Below are 26719 nucleotides of genomic sequence, written 5' to 3' on the forward strand. Positions count from 1 at the left end.
AATTCCAATAACCGTGTAACAATTTCATTCTACTCTTCATGTTGATCGGCTTTATTTCGCCAACGTTCGTGACCTTTGCCGGAACACTGTGTAATTAATCATAATCCGCAAAGTTAATAATGCATAACGAATGTATGGTTTCAGTAGAACGCCAAATTTGAACATTTGTGTTGTTACTGGTATGAAATCATGATTTTTATGAACAAGTTGTCAAAATGACAAATACCTCTACAAGCCAACGACATGGTTGTAAACAAATCAAGTTGAGTTTCCTCCCAGAAAATTGGAAAAGAAACAAGTAAAGACGGTGTTATGTTCAAACATGCCGAGTCTTTAACGCCCCTAAATACAAAAGAGAAAATAAATATGATATGGTGGTCAGATCGGTTGAAAAATATAAATAGATTCTTAATATATCTCCAAAATTGTAAGTACCCGGTATAAAGGAGGAATTTTTATAGATGATGAAAAAACGAGTTCGGGTAGTAATGCACGTGGGTGAAAGAGTTATTCTGGCTAATAATCCATTAGTTTTAACATTGTAAACTCAGAAATTATCCACGAAGTTTACTCTGAACGGGAAAACATTTTATTTCAAAATCATTTGTACATGGACAATGTTTTTAGATGTATGTATGTCACTTAATACGTAGTTACGGTGTACGAATATGGAAATATACGTATTTTAACGAGGTGTCAAATCTAAATAACTCCTTAAAAAAGTAAATTGAAACGGACCAACCAGAATTTATTTATTTACTAGCTGGCCCGGTCCGCGTTGCCGGCCTGTAGTTTTAGTCTTTAATGCATTGTTCTTAAAGTATAATAATTCACAGATCTGGCTCACATAAGGGGCACAATTTTTTGTATAAATAATGACTCGACTAAATATAAATAAATACACATCGCAAAAATGTGAATACAGGTTCACGTAACGGGCAATTTATAGTGTTACAAAAAAACCTGAACTAATTTTCAGCAGAGATTTTAATTTAAGAGTCAAAAGTGTCATATTTAAAAAAGAATACATCAACCGTTTATAATAGCCCATGCAAGATGGTTCTCTACCCCCATATTAGCCTAAACACACATTTTAAGCCAAATCGATTCGAAAATATACAATTATTCGAAAGAATGTGTTGTTCTTTCTATTATCTCAAATTACGAACATTTGAAGAATTTAAATAAGCTGTATCATTAAAGGGGGGCTATATCAAAATGCAGACCGACCTGATACATATTTTGTACAAATGTTTCTTCATGTAACCCCTAGGATTGTATCAAATTTAAAACTCTATCGTAACTTTTGCGGAGTATAGAGCAAAACATTTGAGGCCCTTTGTGTATGGGTGAGCTATATGAAATGGACCCTAAAAACATATTAGAGTGCCTCTTCATATTCGGTATTTTACTGATTGCAATCCCAATGAATTTTTCATTTTGAATTCTCAATGGATGGGTTATTTCCATATCTAGTCAATTTTTTGGAGCTTTCAACCTCGGAATCGATACAGGCCACATTATTTGACGTAGAGCGTCAAAATTTAGCAGAACAATTTGTATTGTGTATAGTATGGTTGGTATTGAAAATGATACCTCGATATTCGGTATTTTGATGATTTTTGCCACATTTCTCCTCGGATTTGTCTAACACATATAACGATACCTACCGTAATTGTTTCAAATTTGGTATTTTAGAAGGTTTGATAGATGACAATCCTTGAAGTATAAAATTGTCCACAGAGGTTTCCGTTTTGGTATGGCCCCATATAACGGCCTAATTCACTTTATGGTTTTTTGATAAATTTAACTGCATTATCCAAACAGTCTTACTGGTATATGAAGTTTAAAGTGAAACACGCTTGAATTCAGATACTTTTATAAAAAAATGTTTCTTTTACCCTTATGTGGATGATATAAAAAGTTTTGCCCGGCCGAACTTATTTTTTTTATTTGTTTTTAAAGTAATATGGAAATTTATTGTTTTGTCATTGAAATTGTGCGTTGGAGACCCCATAATGTCCATACTTTTATCATAGCATAATTCAAAGACGATTAAACAAATGTCCGGTTCCTTAAATCATATGATGGTTATACAAAACGTGATCAGTTTTTGCAAGGATGGTTTCTTCCCAATTTAGCAAAATTTGCCGAAATTAGTATGAAAATCTGGTTAAAATGTAAGATATACTTGAAAGCTGTACCCTTATCCGGGGGTTATGACCCATATCATGACCTGCAAAAGCGATCTAAGGTATCGTGAATGTTTAGGAAGAATTTCTGAAAGAATAGAAATCCTTTTCCTCTTCTATTTTGCGCCCTTTATATTCGGCATTTCATGATTGCAGTCCCAATGAATTTGCATATTGAGTTCTCATTGGACGGATTATTGTCTTGAGAAAGAAGTAGGTAGGTCCACGTTTTGAAATGAGCCCCATAACGTTTTGTCGATTATTTTTGTTTATTTAAATGTGTTCGCATCTTCCAGCTGAAGCACGATGTAGATCCTGGAGTTGAAAGCTAAACGCCAATTTCAGACATGAAAGATCGCCATTTAACATCGTATTGTGTACTGTTTCATTTTTGATATTATTCATTCAGAATTCAAAACAATAAAAAAATTTACACTTCTATATAATTTTTAAATTGAAAAAATTTCACGTCAAAGGGATTTTTTCTTTTATATTTTTATTGGCATATTTTACGCAATTGTATGAATTGTGAAAATTCGTCAAAACGTTCTTAAGTTATAAGCATAGTAGCTAACAAACAAATAGTAACTAACATTCATTATTTTCGTCGCTTTATACTACCCAAAAAGACTACACATCATATTTAAATAAAAAAAAAAAAACTACAAATGTACATTCGAAAATAGTAAGTCAAAATGGAAAAAAATCATGCAAAATAAAACATTACTATTGTACACTTCAAAAGTCAAAATGAAAATTTTAAATATCTCATTTTAACGCGATTTTTTTGGATTTTATCCTTTTCTGCCAAGAGACAATTCCGAATTTGTGTGAGTCGTTAAAATCAGATCAGCGGTTCTTGAGTTATAAGCGTAGTAACTAACACAACTTTCTTTTATATATATAGATAGATAGATTAGAAGTATGCGTGGTCAGTTCCTTAGCCCCCAAATAAATCCCTAGGGTTGGAGGGAAAGTCTACAGTATCTCGTGTTATAAATTTCAAACCGATATCTTCATTATCTGGCAAATATAAAGATTTTAGATAAATCAAGATAGTGGTCGTAAAAATAGGCGTGGACAATATTTTATTCTTTAAAAACCTAACTCGGGGTATGACGATCGTTTGTCCAAAAAATTATGCAAATCGGTCCAGCCGTTCTCAACTGATTCCATTACCAACGAACAACAATTGATTTTTATATATATAGATTTTATTTTACTTTTATATTTTTAACAATGAATTCCACTATGTACATACTTTATATATTTTATTGCATTACGTTTATGTTTTGACTAATCTGTTTAAATATTTGAATTCAAAGGTTAAAATGTAAACCTGTAAATAGTTCATTTCTCTCATCCCTACTACTATTTTAAGCTACTGTAGTTTTAAACAGAGAAATGTGTTTTTTAAAGGAGCATGATCTTACAAGAAATCTTCCATTCTTCTAGTGGCCATCAAATGCTCACGATCCACGCTTGTCCAATTTGATGGGATTGATAATAAGTACGAAATAACCACGAATGAAGAATAGTTAAATTTCCAATTGCATGAACGCATTCCACCTACGCCAACGTCGTGTTTCACATTGGGCACCAATGCACAGTGGTCGCCGAAATTGGCCAAAATTAAAAAAATGAAAATCAGATATTTATTGTCAAATGTGTACACATGAACTCTTAAGGGGTTAAACTTTTTAGAAAACATAATAATCATGGCTTCATTCTAACGTCCCACTTCGAGAATAGCATAAAAAAGAGAAAATGTAGTTGGTTGCTTTTTTCAGTGGGATTAGTGCCAAAGTGGAGTGAAAATAGAACTGTATACAAAATTAAATACATTTTAAAAGTGACAAATCTTGGCATAATTTTTGAAAAGCAAGGTATTGACTTATTTTTAGTGCAGTTATTTGTTTGTGTATAACATAGAAGATGTGAGTGTTCTGATTTGCCTCTGAGATTAATTTTGACAATAAAGATAGATTTCAGTTAAAGTTTTAATTGCCCCCCCCCCCTGAATCTAAGATTCTAAAAGTGCTAATTTTACTCTCAGATTTTGTCAGATGTGTATGTTATGCCCAAAATACTGAAATGACTTCGCTGCAATTTTGTCAGTTTTATGATGAGCTTATCTGCGGAAATAACAGGGATTGATAAAGATGTAATTGAGCGGTGTTCAATATTGTTACAAGCATTGACTTCTGGATGCAATATTAATGTGAACATTTTAAGGCCTTTGCACTGGAAACTGCTAAGGTATTATCAAATTGATATCCATGGTACTATCTTCCACCCACAGTACATGCAATTTTAACTCATGCACCCGACAGTGAATCGGTTGGTGAATTATCGGAGGAGACTGTGGAGTCTAGAAACAAAGATACAAAAAAGTTTTAGACTAAATCATAACCGAAAAAGTTCTCGTGTTTCAATAAATACAGATCTTATTAACCATATTTTTCTGAGCTCTGAACCATTTGTAACGGGACAGCGAACGTTACCAGACAGTAAAAAATCTATATTATTAAAACCTGTATTCGATTTACTTGAATAACACTGAAATTTATAAATATACATTAGTAACTTTAATTTAATTTTATATTGAATTGTTATTTTATTTTGTTTACAAAAACTGTTAAAAATACAATTTGGAATTGAATTGTATAAAAAATACTTATTTTGTTGGAGGTACCTTTACAGGGGGACACCCTGAAGGTGGACCGTTCCAAATAAATTTCAATCAGATTATTCTTAAACTCTTTAGAACGTAACATGTCAAATAACCGAACAATCTGGCATGGTAATTGGGCAAAAAACTCTTATTCGGAAGATACGTTGTAAGGGAACCATGCCAAAACATGCACCGACCATATCAATTTTGTCACATTTTTTATTTGTATCGCATCAAGGTGCCATAACCAAAAAATCATATTGATATCTGCACTGAAAGTATTTTTGGCCGCTGTTCCCATACGACCTCGAACACTGTGCAATGTGGGGCTGCGAACAGCGACACACACATTAAAGCTGACAAAGCAGGAAGAGACGAGTGAGTGCCGCTCGAGGAAAAATGGCGCTGTTTACAGACAGCAAATTCAAACAAATGATCCAGGCAAGGCAAAACATCAACAACCGAACGGGTGCGTTCTCGAATTGTATTCCGGGTTTTCGGGGGCAGAGACAAGTCGCCGCAGTTGATGAGTTTGTAACACCGATAATCGTTTCTTATGCCACCAAAAATACGATATTCATTAGAGCTGACTTTATGGAATAAGCCGGCATCACATTGGATATAGCGCAAACATATTGGTACTTCGAGGATCAACCCATTACCTGATATTTGTTCACCAACCCATAGGATAAACGAGTATATTCATTGTATGTGCCAGATCACGAAGGTTCGCCGACAACTGAAGCAGTTAATGGAATATCAACATTCATAAAATATGTGGAATAGAAGAAATTCAAAACCTTCATCCCTCTTCTTCAACATAAACTGCACTCATTTCTGGAAGGCCATCTACATCCTTTATGCAGGTCTGTTTGGGGGGGGAAGAACCATATATAAGCAAGGAGACTACGCATCATACAACAACACTTATTCCCATTGTTGACGGAAGCATCGAACGACTTCGAAACGTACGAACTCTAAGACTTCCTCTACGTCTTAGAGTTCGTACGCCAAAGAAGAAATCTTCTGATGCTTAATCGACACGTTTTAAGCATATGAGGGGGAGACTGAAGCGGACCAAATAGAATTAATTTAATTTTATACCCTCCACCATAGTATGGGGGGTATATTAAGTTTGTCATTCCGTTTGTAACACCTCGAAATATACATTTAGACCCCACAAAGTATATATATTCTTGATCAGCATAAAATTCTATGTCGTCCGTCTGTCCGTCTGTGGAAATTACTCTAGCTTCCGAACGAAATTAATATTGTAATAGCTTATGACGAATGTTGCCTATGCAGGTCCACGTCGTCGTATAGACCCTAATACTTTCGGTATTTTTAAGATTTTAACAGAATTTTTAACGGATTTAATTTCTTTGAAAATTGTAAAATTTGTACCAAATAGTGGAGTGTATTCAAAGTTCAGACCGGTCGCAATTACAGCTTTTTTACTTGTTTCATTTTACTTTTATATTTTTAACAATGAACTCCACTATGTGTATACTCTATATCATCTGTCTATTGAAATCACGATATAGCCCACATTAGTTGATGTGGATCTTTAAAATTTGGCAGAACAATTTGTATTATGTCTAGGATGGTTACTATTGAAAATGAGTTATATCGCTCCACGTTTTGGTGTAGCCGCCATATAACGGTGCCTCCCAATATTCGGTATTTCGATGATTTTAACGACATTATTCACCGGAGTAGTTTCAAATTATGTATTTAGGGTTCGTAATGGGAACTACAGTCTGTGACAGAAAATTGTGTATGCAGGTCCAGGTCTTCGTATAAGCTACATATTGCATTTTCAGATTAAATGAAATCTTTTGCAATTGAAATGAAAATTTTTGCAGCGAAAATAAAACCTTTTGCATTTGAAGTCAAATCCTTTGCAACTGAAATGAAACTTTTTGCAAATCAAATGAAACTTTTAGGTTTATAGAAAGAAACTTAAAAAACATTTTTATTTTTAGTAGGCTCAAAACTAAATCAACTAATTATAACTAATATATAGTTAAAGAGGAATTTTTATTGATTATTAATATCTACATTTTTATACTATTTCTTAAATTTTCAATTATAGTATTTTCAGATTAAATGAAACCTTTTGTTGAAAATGCTATATAACAGTACTTCCCAATATTCGGTTCTTTGACGATTTTAGGTACAATACTCGTAATGGATGTGACAGCCTGTGACAGAAAATTGTCTATGCATGTCCAGGCCTTCGTATAGCTCCGATATAACGATATCTCCCTATATATGGTATTTTGATGCTTTTAGCTGCATTATTCACCGTTTATTTCAAGTTTCGAATTTGAATATGGTAATGACTTATGACAAACAAAGTCTATATAGGTTCACGTCGTAGAGACCCCAATATAACGGCGATATTCGGTATTTTTAAGATTTTAACAGAATTTTTAACGGATGTAACTAACTGTCATCAATAGGTATTAATTTTTATACCCTCCACCATACATTGTATGGTGGAGCGTTTTTAACTCATCGAAATAATAATTTTAGACCCAACAAAGTATATATAGCAAGTGACAAGCGTACAAAAATCTGCGATATTTTAAATTTGAATGGAATTTTTGTTGCTTTTGAGGGATTAGCAATATATATGAACCCAGTACCCTCACGTGATCATATTAGCCTAAATTAAATTTTTGTGTAGGTCTTTTATTGTTAGCCTTGTACCATAGCAAGTACACGAAGTCGGCCGATAAATGTATAGAGAAACTATAACCAACTCTGAGCCTATTTCAATATAAATTCACAAATTTATTTTGGTACAAGATTCCGTTACTCATTTCTAATTTTATTTGATTCGGACATACATATCGTATTTGGTGCATTAAATACATAAAATCGAATGAAATTATATATGGCAAATTTGTTTTTGAACCAAATTCCCGTTAGACATTCCAAATTTCATTGAAAATGAGGATATATAGCGTGATTGGTGCATCAAATGCATGAAATCGACCAAAAATATATATTGGAGCTATATCCAAAACGGAACAAAGGATCGAAAAACATTTTTTAAGAAATACAAGTAAACAAGTTAAAAAGCAGTAAGTTCGGCCGGGCCGAACTTTGAATACCCTCCACTATTTGGAACGAATTTACAAAAATTTTCAAAAAATAAAATCCTTATAAAATTCTGTTAAAATTTTAAAAATACCGAATATAGCTGTCATGTTGGGGTCTATACGACCTGAACCTACACAGGCATTGTTTGTCATAAGCCATTACCATATTCAAATTCGAAACTTAAAATAAATGGTGAATAACGTAGCTAAAATCATCAAAATATCGTCTATAGGGAGGTACCGTTATATTCGAGCTGTGCGAAGACCTGGACCAGCATAGTCAATTTTCTGTCACAGGCTATAGCATCCATTACGAACTTCAAGTACGAAATCTCAAACAATTTCGGTGGGTATTGTACCTAAACTCGTCAAAATACCGAATATAGGGAGGTACTGATATATGGGGCCTATACGAAGACCTGGACCTGCATAGACAATTGTCTGTCACAGACTGTAGTTCCCATTACGAACTCTAAATACGTAATTTGAAACAATTCCGGTGAATAATGACGCCGGTCTGTAGTTTTAGTCTTTAACGCATAGTTTTTAAAGCATAATAATTCACAGATCTGGCTCACATAAGAGGCAAAATTTTTGGTATAAATGATGCCCCGACTAAAGAGAAATAATATAGCACATATATTAAACTGTATACATCAACTGTTTATTAAAGTCTAAATAAGTAGCCTAAACACACATTTTAAGCCAAATCGATTCGAATATATAATCAAAACCCTCGAAATAGGTAAAATCAGGAGGTACCTTTATATGGGTGCTACTCCAAAACATTGACAATGAAAAATTTCTGCGAAGAGGTCTTCTATCCCCTAGAAACCAAGATTCCAAATAAGATCAAAATCTATTAAAAAATGTGACCAAGAACCTGGAAATAGTTGAAATTAGCGGATACCTTCTCATAAGGGTTATACCAAAGGTTGGTCCTATTCTTTTAATTATTTGAAATGATTCTTCAAGTAACCCATAGGACTGACTGCATCAAATTTAAAACTCTATCTTAACTTTTGCGGAGTATAGAGAAAATATTTTAGGCCCTTTGTGTATGGTTAAGCTATATAAAATGGACCCTAAAAAGTTTGATACGGAAACCCCCCTTTTGGGATTCTTTTTTACCAACCGAAAAATTTCCCAACCTCATGATTGTTTAGGGCGCTGTGTAATTACTGACCATAGCACATAGTCCCCGTATGACGTTACCTATGATTTAAGGTTACGGGTTCGTTTAAGGGTTCGGAAGAATTCCCGATGATATGAATCCTTTTTTTACTAAATTTTTTTACTAAAATTCGTTCCACTATTTTGTATAGTACGCCTCTTCATATTCGGTCGTTCACTGATTGCAGTCCCAATGAATTTTGTATTGGAAGGATTGTTTCCATATCTAGTCAATTTTTTGGAGTTTCGACCTCAGGATCGATAGTAATTTCTAAATTGAAATCCTGGAAATATGACTTTAATTTAACTATCATAAATAAGGTGTCATTGGTTAAAGTATGTTAAAGAGTAGAAATCTTTGTTGATTAAATTATTGCATGTTTTTGTTACAATTTCTACCGATTGAACTGTAAATTGATTTTTAATGTTTTCAGTATTGTGAAATCAATACCGCCAATATCTGAGATTTTAATATTTTTTAATAAAAATTTAAAATTTTGGTATGGCAAGCATATAATGCATGTATAAAAAATATGCTAAATCTCTTGGCGTTTTCATTAAGAATTTTCAATTCCAAAAGGCATTCTGAAACAATTCTACACAAAATTCCATATATATATATATATATATATATATATATATATATATATATATAGATAAGAAGTATGCGTGGTCAGTTCCTCAGCCCCAAAGGGAGGGAAAGTCAACAGCATCTCGTGTAATAACTTTCAAAATTATATCTTCATTATCGGGCATATATAAAGAACTTAGATAAATCAAAATAGTGGGCGTAAAAGTAGGCGTGGTCAAGATTTTATTCTTTAAAAAACTAACTCGGGGTATGACGAACGTTTGTACAAAAAGTTGTGCAAATCGGTCCAACCGTTCTCAACTGATTCCATCACCAACCAACAACAATTGATTTATATATATATAGATGTAACAACAATTAATTTTCTACCGAACATTTATCACTATATTTATTATTTATTTATTGTGTCAAAGCGAATATTTAGTTATTTTTTTTCGTTCTGAACTCAAATTTGACAATAAATGTAGATGAAGGGTTGTATTTTTGTAAATTCGCTTTCTGGTCGACCTCATTATTGGGCCATGGTTTCTACCAATAATTTCTTCCATACAATTACCTTTACTTACGAATCTAATCTAAATAAATTAAAAATTATAATCTTGTCCAATCTACCAAAAACCCCGTTAAGTGTCAATAACTTGCTGATGTCCATGTCACCTTGTAACTCCATGAAGTCTTAAAAACCACTTTGCATTGGAATTTGCATACGTAATTAATTTGCGTCAAAATGTCTGACACAAAGATGTTGTCGTTTTTTGTTGTTATTGTTTTTTTTTTTTTTTTGCCATATCAAAATGCCACATTCATTTGCAGTGCGGCGCACTAAACACCATATCTCGAAGATGAAATATTATTCACAGATGAATGGACAGGAAACTTGTTCCCACATAAATTTTGTCTTCAGCTAGCGTGGGCATACACCCTCTCACCATCTCACCATCTCACCATCTCACGCCCGCCATGTATGCACTCGCATTTGTTTACATATCTGGCTGCAAGTGTGTGTCAACGTGCACCCATCACTTGGGGAATTAGCTTTCAAAACTGGTAATCATGCCAAAATGAAATGAGACTACTTCATTTGTGAACAAAAAACTGTACTCATGTGTATTCATTCTCATTTTTTAATTTCTGTTTATTTTTTTTTTAATTTAGACTGCAAAAATAAAAGAATAATTTATTATTCGAAGACAATTACGATTTCGTCATTCCGAAAATTTGTTTACTAGACAAATTAATAAGAAACATGATATTATTTGAATACATTTTGGTCAGGTTTTTTGTCTTTGTGAAAGAATTAAATAGGTTAACAGCGGTCTACCACCATTGTGATATTCCATTTACATCGCATTTAAACACAACGTCATTGTGGGGGGAACGAATATTGAACTGCGCATATTGCGTTTTTTTTTTTTACTGAATGATTACGAACGGCGACATTTGTTTTTATTGTTTCTTAGTTCGTGTAAATAAAAAAAAATTCCAAAATAAGCAAAAATAACAAAAAGGTGCAATGCACCATCGCCTCGAAAGGAGCAGTGAAGTAGGGAGCAAAACCATAACCAGTCCTAGATAATTAAATGCGACTTGAATTGGGTGTATCTTAACTGGCACATCTCCAAATATGTTTTATTTGAGATGACTGAGACACATGATTTGTTCTCAACCGCTTGATATGAATCTTCGAAATAGGTTGTGAGTTAATGGTTATTGTGCTTCTGGTGTCGATCTTGCCGTGTCTGTATGCTTGTTTTTTGCGAAGGGAATACCTTACCATAATGAAATTTTGCACAAACTTAAGACAAGATCGAAGATGAGCCATGAGTAGAATTCGGATATAACGAATATTAGTCGCATATAAAGAACAAAGCTATTTTTTTAAAGCATTTCCTTCGTTTCCCTAAACACATCGAACTCTTTGAACGACTTCTTTTATACAGAATGACAATTTTATTCACGAGTAAATTTTCCCACAAACTGCAACAATTTACTAGGGGTAAAGAAAATACCAAGGGAAGAAAATACCGAGAAATGAAACATAAGGAAGTATTAGTACAATTCTTAATGGTTCATAGTTTTGTTGGAGGATCTCTTCTTTTTATGATACAACAACAAAATTACATTCAATAACCATCGTCCGTTGGCAACTGCGTTCTACGGTCTCCGCCGAGGGAAGTTGCCGAGGAGATGCCCCTGGTGTAAACCAGCATTCGTAATTGACTGGACTCGGGAAGTTAAGGTGGAAAGTATCAACATATTCAAGGGGTGTATCTAATAGCTGTTCATTTTATATTCGTTCGTTGGTAATTGAATCTGTTGAGAATGGCTAGATCGATTTTGATAATTTATTTAACACCTGTTCGATAAAACCTGGGTTAGGCTTTTATGGAATGAAAAATTGAGCACGCCCACTTTATATAATGAAGCTGTTTATTCTCCCTCCAATCCTAAGTGTCTATTTGGAGTAGCAGGAACCGGCCTCGCCACGTCTATATTTAAACAAGTAAAAAAGCAGTAAGTTCGGCCGGGGCGAACTTTGAATACCCTCCACAACTTGGAACGAATTAAAAAAAAAATTAAAAAAAAAAATAAAATCCATTAAAAAAATTAAAAAAAAATTAAATAAAATCCATTAAAAATTCTTTTAAAATTTTTAAAATATCTAGTAAAGGAAGGTGCCGATATATGGGGGGATATACGATATTGTGGACCTATAAAGACAAATCTATGTATGCGTGTAAAGTACTTACAAGGAAGTCCTCGTGTGGATTTTCAGATAATTCCATTGGAAAAAGTGGCTAAAATCATCAAAATACCGAATATAGGGGAGTACCGGGGGATATACGATATTGTGGACCTATATAGACAATTCCGTTTCAGGGGTAAAGTGCTCACAAAGAACTCCGTTTGTGGATTTTTAGACAATACGATTGGAAAATGTGGCTTAAATCATCAAAATACCGAATATCGCGGGGTACCGTTATATGGGAGCTATACGTTATCGTTAACCTATATAGAGAATTCTCTGTCGGGGGGTAAAGTGCTCGCAAAGAACCCCTTGTGTACAAAGAACCCCTTGTGACCATTCCGTTGAAAAATATGGCTAAAAACATCAAAATACCGAATATCGGGGGTACCGTTATATGAGGGCTAAACGATATCGTGGACCTGTATAGACAATTCTCTCTCAGGGGGTGAAGTACTCACAAGGAACTACTTGTGTGGATTTTAAGACAATTCTGTTGAAAAGTGTGGCTAACATCATCAAAATACCGAATATGGGGGGTACAGTTATATGGGGGATATACGATATCGTGGACCTATATAAATAATTCTCTGCCGAGGTATAAAGTACCCACAAGGAACTCCGTGTGTGGATTTTCAGACAATTCCGTTGAAAAATCGTCTTAGAATTTTACGCTGATCAAGAATATATATACTTTGATCATTTCGATGAGTTACAAACGGAATGACGAACTTAATATACCCTCCATACTTTTTTGGTGGAGGGTATAAAAATTAAATGTGGTTTGTTGATGACAGCATCAGTTGTGTTGTTGTTTGTAATTGTAGTGGGAAGCATTTTTCGAACGACAATTTTCAGAAGAGCCTTTAGGAATAGTCCGAAAATCGAAAAAATGAAAGTAGTTTGAATACCTTCACCATACTATAAAAGGTATATTAACTTCGTCATTCCATTTGTAACTCCTCCAAATACTCATGTCAGACCCAACAAAGTATATATATTCTTGATCAGCGTAAACATTTGGAGTCAACACAAGATCTGATGTAAAGACGGTGGATATCGGTCCACTTCTTCTGGTACCTCCCCCTTAAAGGGGTCAATATTTAGAATAAACAAAACGATGGTGAAATGCGAATTGATCAATCAATTCTCCTAAAATTACACACATCTCAATTTTTTACTAAAACAATATATGTTGGAATGTATAGGACCACTCCGGAACAACTCTAGTTTAGTAAAAACTCTTAGATTTTTTCGAAATTTTTTCCAGAGGTAGGTATTTTTACCCTGATCCCGGGAAACTATTTTTTTCTTGGGGGACGGACCCGGGACCCCAGATTTTTGACCCAAAAGTCCGGGATCAAGACCCCGCCTGGACCCGGATCCACTTACCCGATATAGACAATATGGGTATCGATTGAAAGCTTATAGAAATACCTATCCAACAAGTGGTCACATGGTTCGGAAGTTATAGTCAAATTATCGATTTTTTGGACCCCGATTTTTTATGAAACCCCTAAAAAGTCAAAAAAGGGCCCATTATGGGGGACAACAAAATTGATGCCAAATTGTAGCTGACACTTCTACCTTTCCAAAAAGGTTCAATTTGTGCTAATACCTTTACTGAGTCCAGAGATATGGGTCTTTCCATCCGCATAACCCGATTCTAACCAGTTCATTAAAATTATGTTTTTAATAAAAAAAGTGTTTATTTCGCGTAGCAGTCGTCTGAATAACCAAAGGTTCATAATTTCGGCACTTTTTGTAAATAACCGGCCTTCGGCCGGGGCTTGAAATTTTCTCCTCTGGGTATGTCCTAAACCGGCTAACGCGAACCAAAGTTTTCTAAATTTGACACTTTTTGTATATAGCCGAACCAAAGTTTTCTAAATTTGACACTTTTTGTAAATAGCCGGCCTTCGGCCGGGGCTTGAGATTTTCTCCTCTGAGTATGTCCCACACCGGCTAGCGCGAACCAAAGATTTCTGAATTTCATTCTTACGCAAAATATACCTTTTTTTTTATTGAAAACATAGTTTTAATGAACTGGTTAGAATCGGGTTATGCGGATGGAAAGACCCATATCTCTGGACTCAGTAAAGGTATTAGCACAAATTGAACCTTTTTGGAAAGGTAGAAGTCAATTTTGTTGTCCCCCATAATGGACCCTTTTTTGACTTTTTGGGGGTTTTATAAAAAATCCGGGTCCAAAAAATCGATAATTTGACTATAACATCCGAACCGTAAGATCTTACCCCATCATGTGACCACTTGTTGGATAGGTATTTTCTTTCCAACGATACCGATATTGTCTATATCGGGTAAGTGGATCCGGGTCTAGTCGGGGTCTCGAACCCGGACTTTCGGGTCAAAAATCTGGGGTCCCAGGTGCGTCCCCCAAGAAAAAAATAGTTTCCCGGGATCATGGTTAAAATACCTACCACTGAAAAAATTTTCGAAAAAATTGAAGAGTTTTTACTAAACTAGAGTTAAGCCGAGTCGTGTTTGTTACTACGCTTATAACTTAAGAACGGCTTGACGGATTTTGACAATTCATAAAATTTCGGAATAACATCTTGGCAAAAACATAAATCGCCTTGGCATATGCAAATAAAAATGTGATTAAAAATATTTTTGTGGCTATTTTTTTTCAATTTGATATACTATATTGAAGTGTAAATAGTGCAAAAAAAGAAAAGGATTTATATCCTTCCAGAAATTCTTCCTAAACTTTCAACATGCCTTAAATCGTTTTTGCAGGGCATAACCGACCTATAAGAGTACAATCCGATTTCAAGAATATTTTACATTTTAACCAGATTTTCCTTACTAATTTCCGCAAATGTTGGTTATTTGAAAAGAAACCATCCGTGCAAAAAATTATCACTTTTTGGTATAACCATCATATGATTTAAGCTATTTTCGGAGTATTATGTACTTTTTTCTTCTTTTTTCCTTGTTTGGCATCTTTGTTTCTAAGGGCGTAGTAAACCCTGGTCTTGACCACATTCATCAATTGATTTGGCTAAAAAAGTATATTTAGGCTACCGTTGGATAGAGAACCATCTTACAGATAATTGTCCGCATAGGCATTTATTTCAGTATAGACCTCACATTAGTGTACCCCCAAGTCCACTTTTCCAACCAATGTCTGCTCAGAAAATAACATTTTGCATTCTATTGAATATGTAACCCCCAAGAGAATATTCGTTGGGAACATATATATGGGATGAACGTCTATATGAAATAAACTACAAAATGTCTAACTGGGACTGATTCAGTCAGAAATTGTGGCAGAAACATAAAAAAAATAGGAATATTAGAAAGTAGCATGGGACGGAACATTTGCTTAATCGTCATTGAATTATACAAAGATGAAAAACATAGACTTTATGGGGTCTCCAACGTACAATTTAAATGACACTAAAATTAATTCCCATCTTACGGTAATGGGTGTAAAAGAGTAATTATCTGTGACTATTCTGAAATCGTTGTGCCCTAATTATGAGGTGGACAAAACTAAATACCACGCAGCTAAATTGAATGGAAAATGTTGCAAAGCTCTTTACAATACCAAAAATTGAGCTGAGCTCATATAGGTTTTTATCACTCAAATTAAAGTCTATGGCTGAAAAATAAGATCAGGCTATTCAAAATGTCTAAAACCGACCGGTAGGTGAACATATATTATAGTTTTTGCCATGACTATTTATTTTTATTTAGAAATAACTATGCAGTCATAAGTCAGATCTGTGATTAATTATGATTTATACGCATTAAAGATTAAAAGTACGGGCCGGCAACGCGGACAGGGCCAGCAAGTTTTTAATTATTATATCTCTCATAAATGCGAAACAAGTCAGCGATTGCTTTTCAAACTTGGTTTATGGAAGTAGTCAATATAGGTCAAATCTGGCACCTTGTAATATTTATTTTAGATTTCGGTCAGATACAAAATGGCTTATAAAAGCTCAAAAGGTTGAATAATAATATTGATACTTTTTCACTTAATATACCCTGCACATTGAAAAGAATGGGAATATTTAGTTAGATTTTTAAAGAAAGAATATTGACCACGCCTCCTTTTACGCCATCTATTTCGATTTATCTAAAATCCTTATATTTTCCAAATAATGAAGATATCGGTTTGAAAATTATTACGCAAGATACTGTTGACTTTCTCTCCAACCCTAAGTATTTATTTGGGGCTGAGGAACTGACCACGCTTACTTTTTTATCTATCTATCTATATATATATATATATATATATATATATATATATATATATATATATATATATATATATATATATATATATATATATATATATATATATATATATAAATAAATAAATTGTTTTTCGATTTGGGTGCTATTAAGCTTATAGACCTAAGTTTTGTAAATAAAAATTCCTTTTTTATTTCATCAATCCCGACGTTTCGTCAATGTTTGTTGACATCTTCAGGGGATACGTCTATTTAAATAAACATTACATTAGATCAAATCTTCATGAATATATAAATAACTTACAATAAAATTGGATTAAGTTAACATGAAGTATTTCGTCAAGTTCAACAACACAAAACCTTAATAACTAATATCACAGATTACTATATTGCAATGCGATAGCTAACACTTATGTTGTTTGTGTCCTCTTTGAGATTCATCGTCCTTTTTATTTTTTGTTGTATTCGTAAACTTTCTATCGTGTATCTTTTATCGTCTTTGCTTTCTTTGTCTAATATTTTAACATTTTCAAAATTTGCATTGTGTCCCGTTTTTGAAATATGTTGCGCCAATGTTGTTTTTTGTGTTCCCTTTTCAATGTCAGTTTTATGTTCCCCCATTCTCGTTTGCTATGTTCGTTTTGTTGTACCAATGTAAACAAGATCACAGCTTTGTTCGTCATTCCCATTGCATTCTATTTCGTATACTATGTTATGTTGTTGTTGACGTTTGAAAATATCTGACTTATTGTTTTGTTTGCTTTGTAAGCATAACATATGTTTTGTGTTTTGTTTATTATCATTTTCATGTTTCTATTGTCTGTTATGCCAGGGATGTATTTTAAGCTGCAATATTTATAGGTTCCTTTACGATTGTTAGGGTTGCCATCCTTAAGTTTTCGTATTGTGTCTTGGATGAGTTGTGTGATTACTTTTTTCGGAAAACTATTGTTCATTAATATAGTTGTGATTTCGTTTATGTTACTTTTGTGGAAATCTTGGTCACTTATGCGTAGTACTATCATGATGAAACTTTTAGCTGTGTTGATTATTTGGGATTTTGGCTGTGTAGTATGGTAATTCATAATTCTGCCTGATGCCATGCTTTTGTAATACCAGTCAAATTTAATAGAACTCCCATTCCTTATTAATTTTGCATCCAAATACGAAATAGAATTGTTAGTTTCAATTTCAAATGTGAATTGTATTTTTTGGTGGTATTTATTAAATGTGTTTTGAATTTCATTGATATCTTTCTTATTGATGATTAAAAGTGTGTCGTCTACATATTTGGTTATGAAATTTATTAGGATGCCTTTATTATTTAGTTCTTGAATAGTATTATCAAGAAGGTCGTCCAAAACAATATCTGCTACTGTTGGTGAAAGTGGGTTTCCCATAGGCATCCCAAATATTTGATTATATATTTCATTTTCATAATTGAAATAATTATTGTCTTTGAGACAGAAAGTTAAAATATTAAGGAATTTTTGTTTGGGAATGTTTGTGTATGTTTTAATTGTGTCCCATTTTTATACCCTCCACCAAAAAAGTATGGAGGGTATATTAAGTTCGTCATTCCGTTTGTAACTCATCGAAATAATCATTTTAGACCCAACAAAGTATATATATTCTTGATCAGCGCAAAATTCTAAGACGATTTAGCGCTGTCCGTCTGTTGTAATCACGCTACAGTTTAAACGAATTAAGATAGGAAGCTAAAATTTTGCACAGATCTCTCTTTTGTCTGCAGGCAGGTCAAGTTCGAAGATGGGCTATATCGGTCCACGATATCGTATAGCCCCCATATAACGGTACCCCCGATATTCGGTATTTTGATGATGTTAGCCACATTTTTCAACAGAATTGTCTGAAAATCCACACGAGGAGTTCCTTGTGGGTACTTTATACCTCGGCAGAGAATTATCTATATAGGTCCACGATATCGTATAGCCCTCATATAACGGTACCCCCGATATTCGGTATTTTGATGTTTTTACCCACATTTTTCAACGGAATTGTCTGAAAATCCACACGAGGAGTTCCTTGTGGGTACTTTATACCTCGACAGAGAATTATCTATATAGGTCCACGATATCGTATAGCCCCCATATAACGGTACCCCCGATATTAGGAATTTTGATGATTTTATCCACATTTTTCAATGGAATTGACTGAAATTCCACAAAAGGAGTCCCTTGTGGGCATTTTACCCCTCAAAAAGAATTGTCTATATAGGTCCACGATATCGTATATCCCCCATATAGCTGTACCCCCCATATTCGGTATTTTGATGATGTTAGCCACACTTTTCAATGGAATTGTCTTAAAATCCACACAAGTAGTTCCTTGTGAGTACTTCACCCCCTGAGAGAGAATTATCTATACAGGTCCACAATATCGTATATCCCCCATATAACGGTACCCCCCGATATTCGGTATTTTTATGATTTTACCCACACTTTTCATCGGAATTGTCTGAAAATCCACACAAGGAGTTCCTTGTGGGTACTTTATACCTCGGCAGAGAATTATCTATATAGGTCCACGATATCGTATAGCCCTCATATAACGGTACCCCCGATATTCGGTATTTTTATGTTTTTAGCCATATTTTTCAACGGAATGGTCACAAGGGGTTCTTTGTGAGCACTTTACCCCCCGACAGATAATTCTCTATATAGGTTAACGATAACCTATAGCTCCCATATAACGGTACCCCGCGATATTCGGTATTTTGATGATTTGAGCCACATTTTCCAATCGTATTGTCTAAAAATCCACACACGGAGTTCTTTGTGAGCACTTTACCTCTGAGACGGAATTGTCTATATAGGTCCACAATATCGTATATTCCCCATATAACGGTACTCCCCTATATTCGGTATTTTAATGATTTTAACCACTTTTTCCAATGGAATTATCTGAAAATCCACACAAGGAGTTCCTTGTAAGTACTTTACACGCAGACATAGATTTGTCTTTATAGGTCCACAATATCGTATATCCCCCCATATATCGGCACCTTCCTTTATTAGATATTTTAAAGATTTTGAAAGAATTTTTAATGGATTTTATTTTTTTTTTTTAATTTTTTTAATGGATTTTATTTTTTTTTTTTAATTTTTTTAATTAGTTCCAAGTGGTGGAGTGTATTCAAAGTTCGGCCGAACTTACTGCTTTTTTACTTGTTTCATAATTATTTTTATACATCAAAAGATATCATTACCTCGTCATTTTTTATTATTGTGTCTTTAAGTTTCTTTTTTAGATCTATTGAGTTTTTTATGTTGTAGGTGTCTGAAATAATGTGTTTGAGTATTGTACCAATGTATTTGGATAAAGTATAACATGGTACATTTGTGGACGATACAATAGGCCTGAGAGGTATATTGAGTTTGTATATTTTTGGCAACCCGTAAATTCTTGGTGCTGTAAATGCTGAGCAGTATAGCCTCTTTTTTCCTATTTGTCAATTACACTGTTTTTATGTAGATCAGTGACCATATTATTATTTAATTTTGTAATTTTGTTGTTGGGTCTTCCCTAAGTTTCCTATATGTGTTTTTATCATCAAGAAGTTCCCCCATTTTCTTCTTGTCTTCTTGTTTGTATATGGCAACTGTCTTATTTCCTTTGTCTGCTTGTGTTATTATGATGTCGTCGTTTTGTTTCAAAAATTTTAATTTTTTTTTATATATTGTCAAAATAAATTTTTCTTTTGGTGGTGTTTTTCATATTTCTTTTAAAGTTGGTAACCCTGTTTCTTATTTTCGTTCTACATGCTTCTTTCTCATGTTCTTCTGATATTTGTATGCAGTGTTCTATGTCAGCTAGTGTATGTAGTGGTGAAAAATTCTTGTTGTCTATTGGTATTGCAAACTTTTTTCCAAGTGATAAAATCCACTTGCATTCCATAGGAAAATTGACATTTGTTTTGTTCTCGAACCAGTCGTCGTTGAAAATTATGCCATATTTGTCGAACTGTTTCCTTTTTAATTTGTTTAGTTTTTGTTGTTGGGTATTATTGATTTTTCCGGATATTTCTATTAAACGGATTTTTTGTTTGTTTTTAAAAGACGTGTAGTCTGCAACAAATATTAATGTTTTTATCCCAGATTCCATGTTGAAAATTTTGTTTTTTGTTGATTTTATGTCGGCATTGGCTTGGGATATTTCGAGATTAAGGAGTTTTTTCTTAGTCTTCTAATTTCATTGCAATATTCTTTCATAGTCCTGCAAGTTTCTTCGATATATTTATAGGTGATGTGTTGGAAATAATTCTTCATTTTGTGCTCTTGGTTGATGATCGTGTAGATGTTTATTTTTAATAGTGTATTATTCGGCAGGCTTCCCGATAATTTATTTATTATTAATTTTCTTGGTCCAGGTAGATTTATTGATTTGGGTTCTATTAAGCTTATAGACCTAAGTTTTGTAAATAAAAATTCCTTTTTTATTTCATTAATCCCGACGTTTCGTCAATGTTTGTTGACATCTTCAGGGGATAAATAAACATTACATTAGATCAAATCTTCATGAATATATAAATAACTTACAATAAAATTGGATTAAGTTAACATGAAGTATTTCGTCAAGTTCAACAACACAAAACCTTAATAACTAATATCACAGATTACTATATTGCAATGCGATAGCTAACACTTATGTTGTTTGTGTCCTCTTTGAGATTCATCGTCCTTTTTATTTTTTGTTGTATTCGTAAACTTTCTATCGTGTATCTTTTATCGTCTTTGCTTTCTTTGTCTAATATTTTAACATTTTCAAAATTTGCATTGTGTCCCGTTTTTGAAATATGTTGCGCCAATGCTGTTTTTTGTGTTCCCTTTTCAATGTCAGTTTTATGTTCCCCCATTCTCGTTTGCAATGTTCGTTTTGTTGTACCAATGTAATGTATGTGCTATGTTATTTAGGTTTTTAACTGTCAAATTAAAACCTCTGAAAAATAAGATCAGGGTTTTAAAGGTCTGTGTTTTGATGATATTTGCACATTTTTCTACGGATTTGTTTAAAAATTGGTATTAAAATTGTATTTGTAGTATAGGATATTTGTAGGATATTCAGTATTTCGATAAAATTTGCCACATTTTTTCTAAAAAATCGTCTAAAAATTTTGTAGTTCATAATGGGCTCTAGCTCTGGCGTCAGAAAATTGAACATTTAGGTCCACGTTTTCCTGAAGCGCATATATAACGATACACAACGGTACTCGGTATTCTGTCACATTTACCCACGAAATTGTTTCAAAAGGTTGTATCAAAGATTTGGTAGATGATAGTCCTTGAAGTATAAAATTGTCTATGGAGGTTCCCGTTTTGGTATGGCCCCCATACAACGGTCCTCTAAACGGTCTTACTGCTATGAGTAGTTTTAAGTGGAACGCGTTTGAATTCAGATACTACAATATTAAAATGTTTTCTTTACCTAAAGGTGGAGAGTATTCAAAGTTCAGCCAGGCTGAATTTAAGGTTTTTTTTTTTTAATTTTTTGTATACTCTTATATCGGTAGCGTTTCATCGAACTCATTTTAAATTTCGATAACAATAAATTTGTTGGGTTAATTTGAAAACAGTATGGGCTATTATAAACCAATCATCTTTTTTATACCCTCCACCATGCTATGGAGGGTATATAAACGTTGTCATTCCGAAATACTTATGTCAGACAACAACAAAGTATATATATTCTTGATCAGCGTACTATTCTAAGTCGATTTAGCGATGCCCACCTGAATGTGTCACTCTGTCTTTTGTAATTGCTCTGTCATTCGAACGATTTGAGAAAGAAAGCTAAAATGTTGTATACATGTGTATTTTGCAAGTAGACGGGTTAAGTTCGTAGATGTCGGTCCATGTTTTCATATAGCCCCATATAACGGTAGCTCTCAATATTCGTCATTTTAATGATTTTAGCGACATTATGGACCGGAATTGTTTCGAATTTCGTATCTGAAAAATCTTATTAAGGTCTATGTTTTCCTATAGCGCACATATGACGATACCCACCGATGTTCGTTATTTTGATAATCCTAGTCACATTTACCCAGGAAATTGTTTCAAATTTGGTATTTAAGAAGATTTGGTAGATGTCAATCCTTGAAGTATAAAATTGTCTATGGAGGTTCCCGTTTTGGTACGGCCTCACTCAGTTTATGTTTTTATACCCTCCACCATACATAGTATGGAGGGTATATTAAGTTCGTCATTCCGTTTGTAATTCATTGAAATAATCATTTTAGACCCAACAAAGTATATATATTCTTGATCAGCGTAAAATTCTAAGACGATCTATATTCGGTATTTTGATGATTTTACCCACATTTTTCAACGGAATTGTCTGAAAATCCACATAAAGAGTTCCTTATGGGTACTTTATACTTCGGAATAGAATCATCTATATAAATCGACGATATCGTATAGCCCCCATATAACGGTACCCCCCGATATTCGGTATTTTGATGATTATAGCCACATTTTCTAATGGAATGGTCTGAAAATCCACACAAGGAGTTACTTGTGATTACTTCATCCCTTGAAAGAGAATTATCTATATAGGTCCACGATATCGTATATCCTCCATATAGCGGTACCCTCTGATATTCGGTATTTTGACGCTTTCAGCCACATTTTTCAACGGAATTGTCTGAAATTCCACACAAGGGGTTATTTGCGAGCACTTTACCCCCTGACTTAGAGTTCTCTATATAGGTTAACGATATCGTATAGCCCACATATAACGGTACCCTCTGATATTCGGTATTTTGATGATTTCAGCCACATTTTTCAACGGAATTGTCTGAAATTCCACACAAGGGGTTATTTGTGAGCACTTTACCCCCTGACTTAGAGTTCTCTATATAGGTTAACGATATCGTATAGCCCACATATAACGGTACCCCCGTTATTCGGTATTTTGATGATTTTAGCTATATATTCCAATGATATTCTCTGAAAATCCACACAAGGATTTCTTTGTGACCACTTTAACCCCTGAAAGGTATTTGTCTATATAGGTCCACAATATCGTAAATCTCCCATATAACGGTACCGATATTCGGGATTTTAATGATTTTACCCACATTTCCCCATGGAATTATCTGAAAATCCACACGAGGAGTTCCTTGTGAGTACTTTACGCCAGACATAGATTTGTCTATCTATATAGGTCCACAATATCGTATATTCCCCCATATAACGGCACCTTCCGATATTAGGTGTTTTAAAGATTTTGAAAGAACTTTCAATAGATTTTATTTTCTAATTCGTTCTAAATGGTGGAGGGTATTCAGAGTTCGGCCCGACCGAACTTACTGCTTTTTTACTTGTTTTTTTTTTTAAGTTTAACAGTTCTATCCAAACGGTCTTACTGGTATTTGTAGTTCAAAGTGGAACACGTTTGAATTCAGATATCTATATCTATAAGAGAAGAAAATGTTTGTTTGTTTGTAATTTATGGACTCGAAAACCGCTGCACAGATTTTCCTGAAAATTTCCAACTATTCTACGACATCGGCTGAAAGTAACATTGGCTACATAATTTTTTGAAATTCCATTTGGAACTGGGCATATACCATCAAAATAGGAAATACTTCCCAAAAAATTAGATTTCATATGCAAATATCTGTTGATCGATTACAGATACAGTCTGCAAATTTGGAATGCGTAACGGAGTTTGGAACAAAAATAAATTTGCCAAATTATATTGAAATCGGTTCAGATTTGGATATAGCTCCCATATATATTTTCGGCCGATTTCGTTTATTTGATGCACCAAACACAATATATAGGTTACATTTAATTGAAATTTGGAAAGTGTGACGGGATTTGATCAGAAAATAAATTTTTAAAATTATATTGAAATCGGTTCAGATTTGGATATGATTTTATTATAAAGCATTGGCCCACAACGCCTTTGCCATGATATTAGGCTAATAGTAAAAAATACACAACAGTTTAATTGAGGATACGATTTTTACGGGGCAGTACGTTGCTACCTCGAATTCTCTAATCGCAACAGAAATGTCAGTCACCTTCAGAAGATTACAGTTTCCTCAGGTTACCAAGATTTAAAACAATCGCTGAGTTGTTTCGCAAATTATAAGAGATATAAATCTTGAAAATTGCGACCCTTTGTGGGGGATATTCCAGAAGGAATGGTTTGATATAATTCATCATCACACCAGATCTTTTGTTAGTAGAAATACTGTGGTGTGCGAAAATTGAAAAAAATCGGATGATTTTATTAGAGTTATAATTATTCCAAATTTTGACCCTTTGTGTGGGTGGTACATATTGACCTAGAACTGATACAAATCAGTTCTTCGTTTGTAGGAGAGAGGCTAAGGAAAAAATTAAAATAGAAAAACATTTCTCATACAAAAGTGTAATTAAATCATAGAGGAAAGGCAATGATGAAAAAGAAAATTGCGTTGAATAAATGCAAGAGCCTACTTCAAAAGAGAACGATAAAAATGGCCGACAGTAAGCTCTCCTAGTACAAATCAGGTCTCATATACATTTGACTATCAATAGAACCATATAAAGTTCACCTAACTTCTCTTCTGAGTTTTAATTTTGTTTATATTTAGTATTGGGAACTCTGACTATGACCGCGATTAAACTAGCGTTTCTTGCTCTGTCTTGAAATAAAATTGGAAGAATTGCCCTCCGAATGAATGGAATAAAGTTGATCGATCAACATATTACTCAAATATATATTAGATCCCTAGAATTATCGCTTTTGTCGTACTTCTTCCACGCAGATCCTCGTCCTCGATTATGTTTCTTTCTCTTTCCTGATCTGTATCACACGCTCAGCCGTATGCTTAACCAACCAATGACGAAAAGCATAGAACATTCTGAGAGTGCGTTAGTGCCTACTTGGCAGGGACGTACCCACGGTGGTTCTTGCAGGCAGGTCTTTCTCCAAAGTGGCTACTTTTCTGACATTTTTTTTGTTGTATATATTACATGTTAAGGTTATTTTTTTAAGTTGCCGCCACAAAATGGTTTCGAAATTCATGTTTTTTGTACTCCTGTCATAAGTAGAATCAAAATTCGGCAGTGTGTGTAAAAACTCTTATCATATTTTTGTCTATTAAGTTCTTCTTAACTTCATTCACACATGATTCCCTTTCTTACTTGCAGGATACTATTCGATTTGTATCAAAAAACGGCTCAGAAATGTATTTTAGGGATACAACCTATTACTTCCGAAACAGACCGCTGGCAGCATTAGCGTTCCTAACATGGGTGCTAATTTCAAAGCTGGAGCCAATTACGCCTGCATCTACTATTAACACATATGCAGACAGTTACGAAGAGAGCCCGGCGGAACTCTACAATTATGAGTGTTTGGCGAAACAAGGTAAGGATTCTCAAGTAATAATCATTTATTTGAAAGTGAAAGTGAAGTGAGTTCCACAAAATTTGAATTTGAAATATCATAGCTATAGAGCGTAAGTTTTGACTCTGTATAGGCTTATAAATTAAATCGGAAAAAATATATGTGAATCGATTTGGTTAACATTTCGATTTGGTTAACTTTAATCTATTCTAAAATTCTGTCTTACTAACCAACGTTGCATGACTGGTGCATTCGCTTTGTAATTCCGTATGCAAGTCCTGTAAAAATAATTTAGACGCCACAATTATTCTTAATGAGCGATGAGGTGATCGGAGAAATTGAGAGATTAGGTTAAACATTTGCATGTATCGTTTTTTTATCATTTACTTTTGTTACCCCAAAAAGCAAACATTTATTCTTACCAAAAGTTTTTATACCCTCAGCCATATGGCTACAGAGAGTATATACAATTTGATACTGTCAAACGGACTAGGCACGTCGAAATAACGGTTTTAGACTCTAGGTCTCTCCTTGGACCAAATCCGTTTCAGAACATAATATCGGTCCACTCCTTATGGTACTTCCCAAAAAACGGTAGAAATTTTCAAAAAAAAAATATTTTTTGCACAGAAAGAGAAAA

The 26719-nt window shown here is 33.8% G+C and overlaps 1 protein-coding gene across 1 annotated transcript in view; it reads left to right on the forward strand.

Annotated features, from left to right (window-relative positions):
* The window catches only part of LOC101898046 (atrial natriuretic peptide receptor 2), a 110579-nt gene that overhangs the window by 39979 nt on the left and 43881 nt on the right, over positions 1-26719 (forward strand). The window contains exon 2 of the mRNA XM_059128060.1: positions 25881-26100. Coding sequence (XP_058984043.1) covers positions 25917-26100 — 184 coding nt within the window. The 5' untranslated portion in view covers positions 25881-25916. The remainder of the gene's footprint in view (positions 1-25880; positions 26101-26719) is intronic.

The sequence above is a fragment of the Musca domestica genome, unplaced genomic scaffold, assembly GCF_030504385.1.
Source record: "Musca domestica strain aabys unplaced genomic scaffold, Musca_domestica.polishedcontigs.V.1.1 5, whole genome shotgun sequence".
NCBI lineage: Eukaryota > Metazoa > Arthropoda > Insecta > Diptera > Muscidae > Musca > Musca domestica.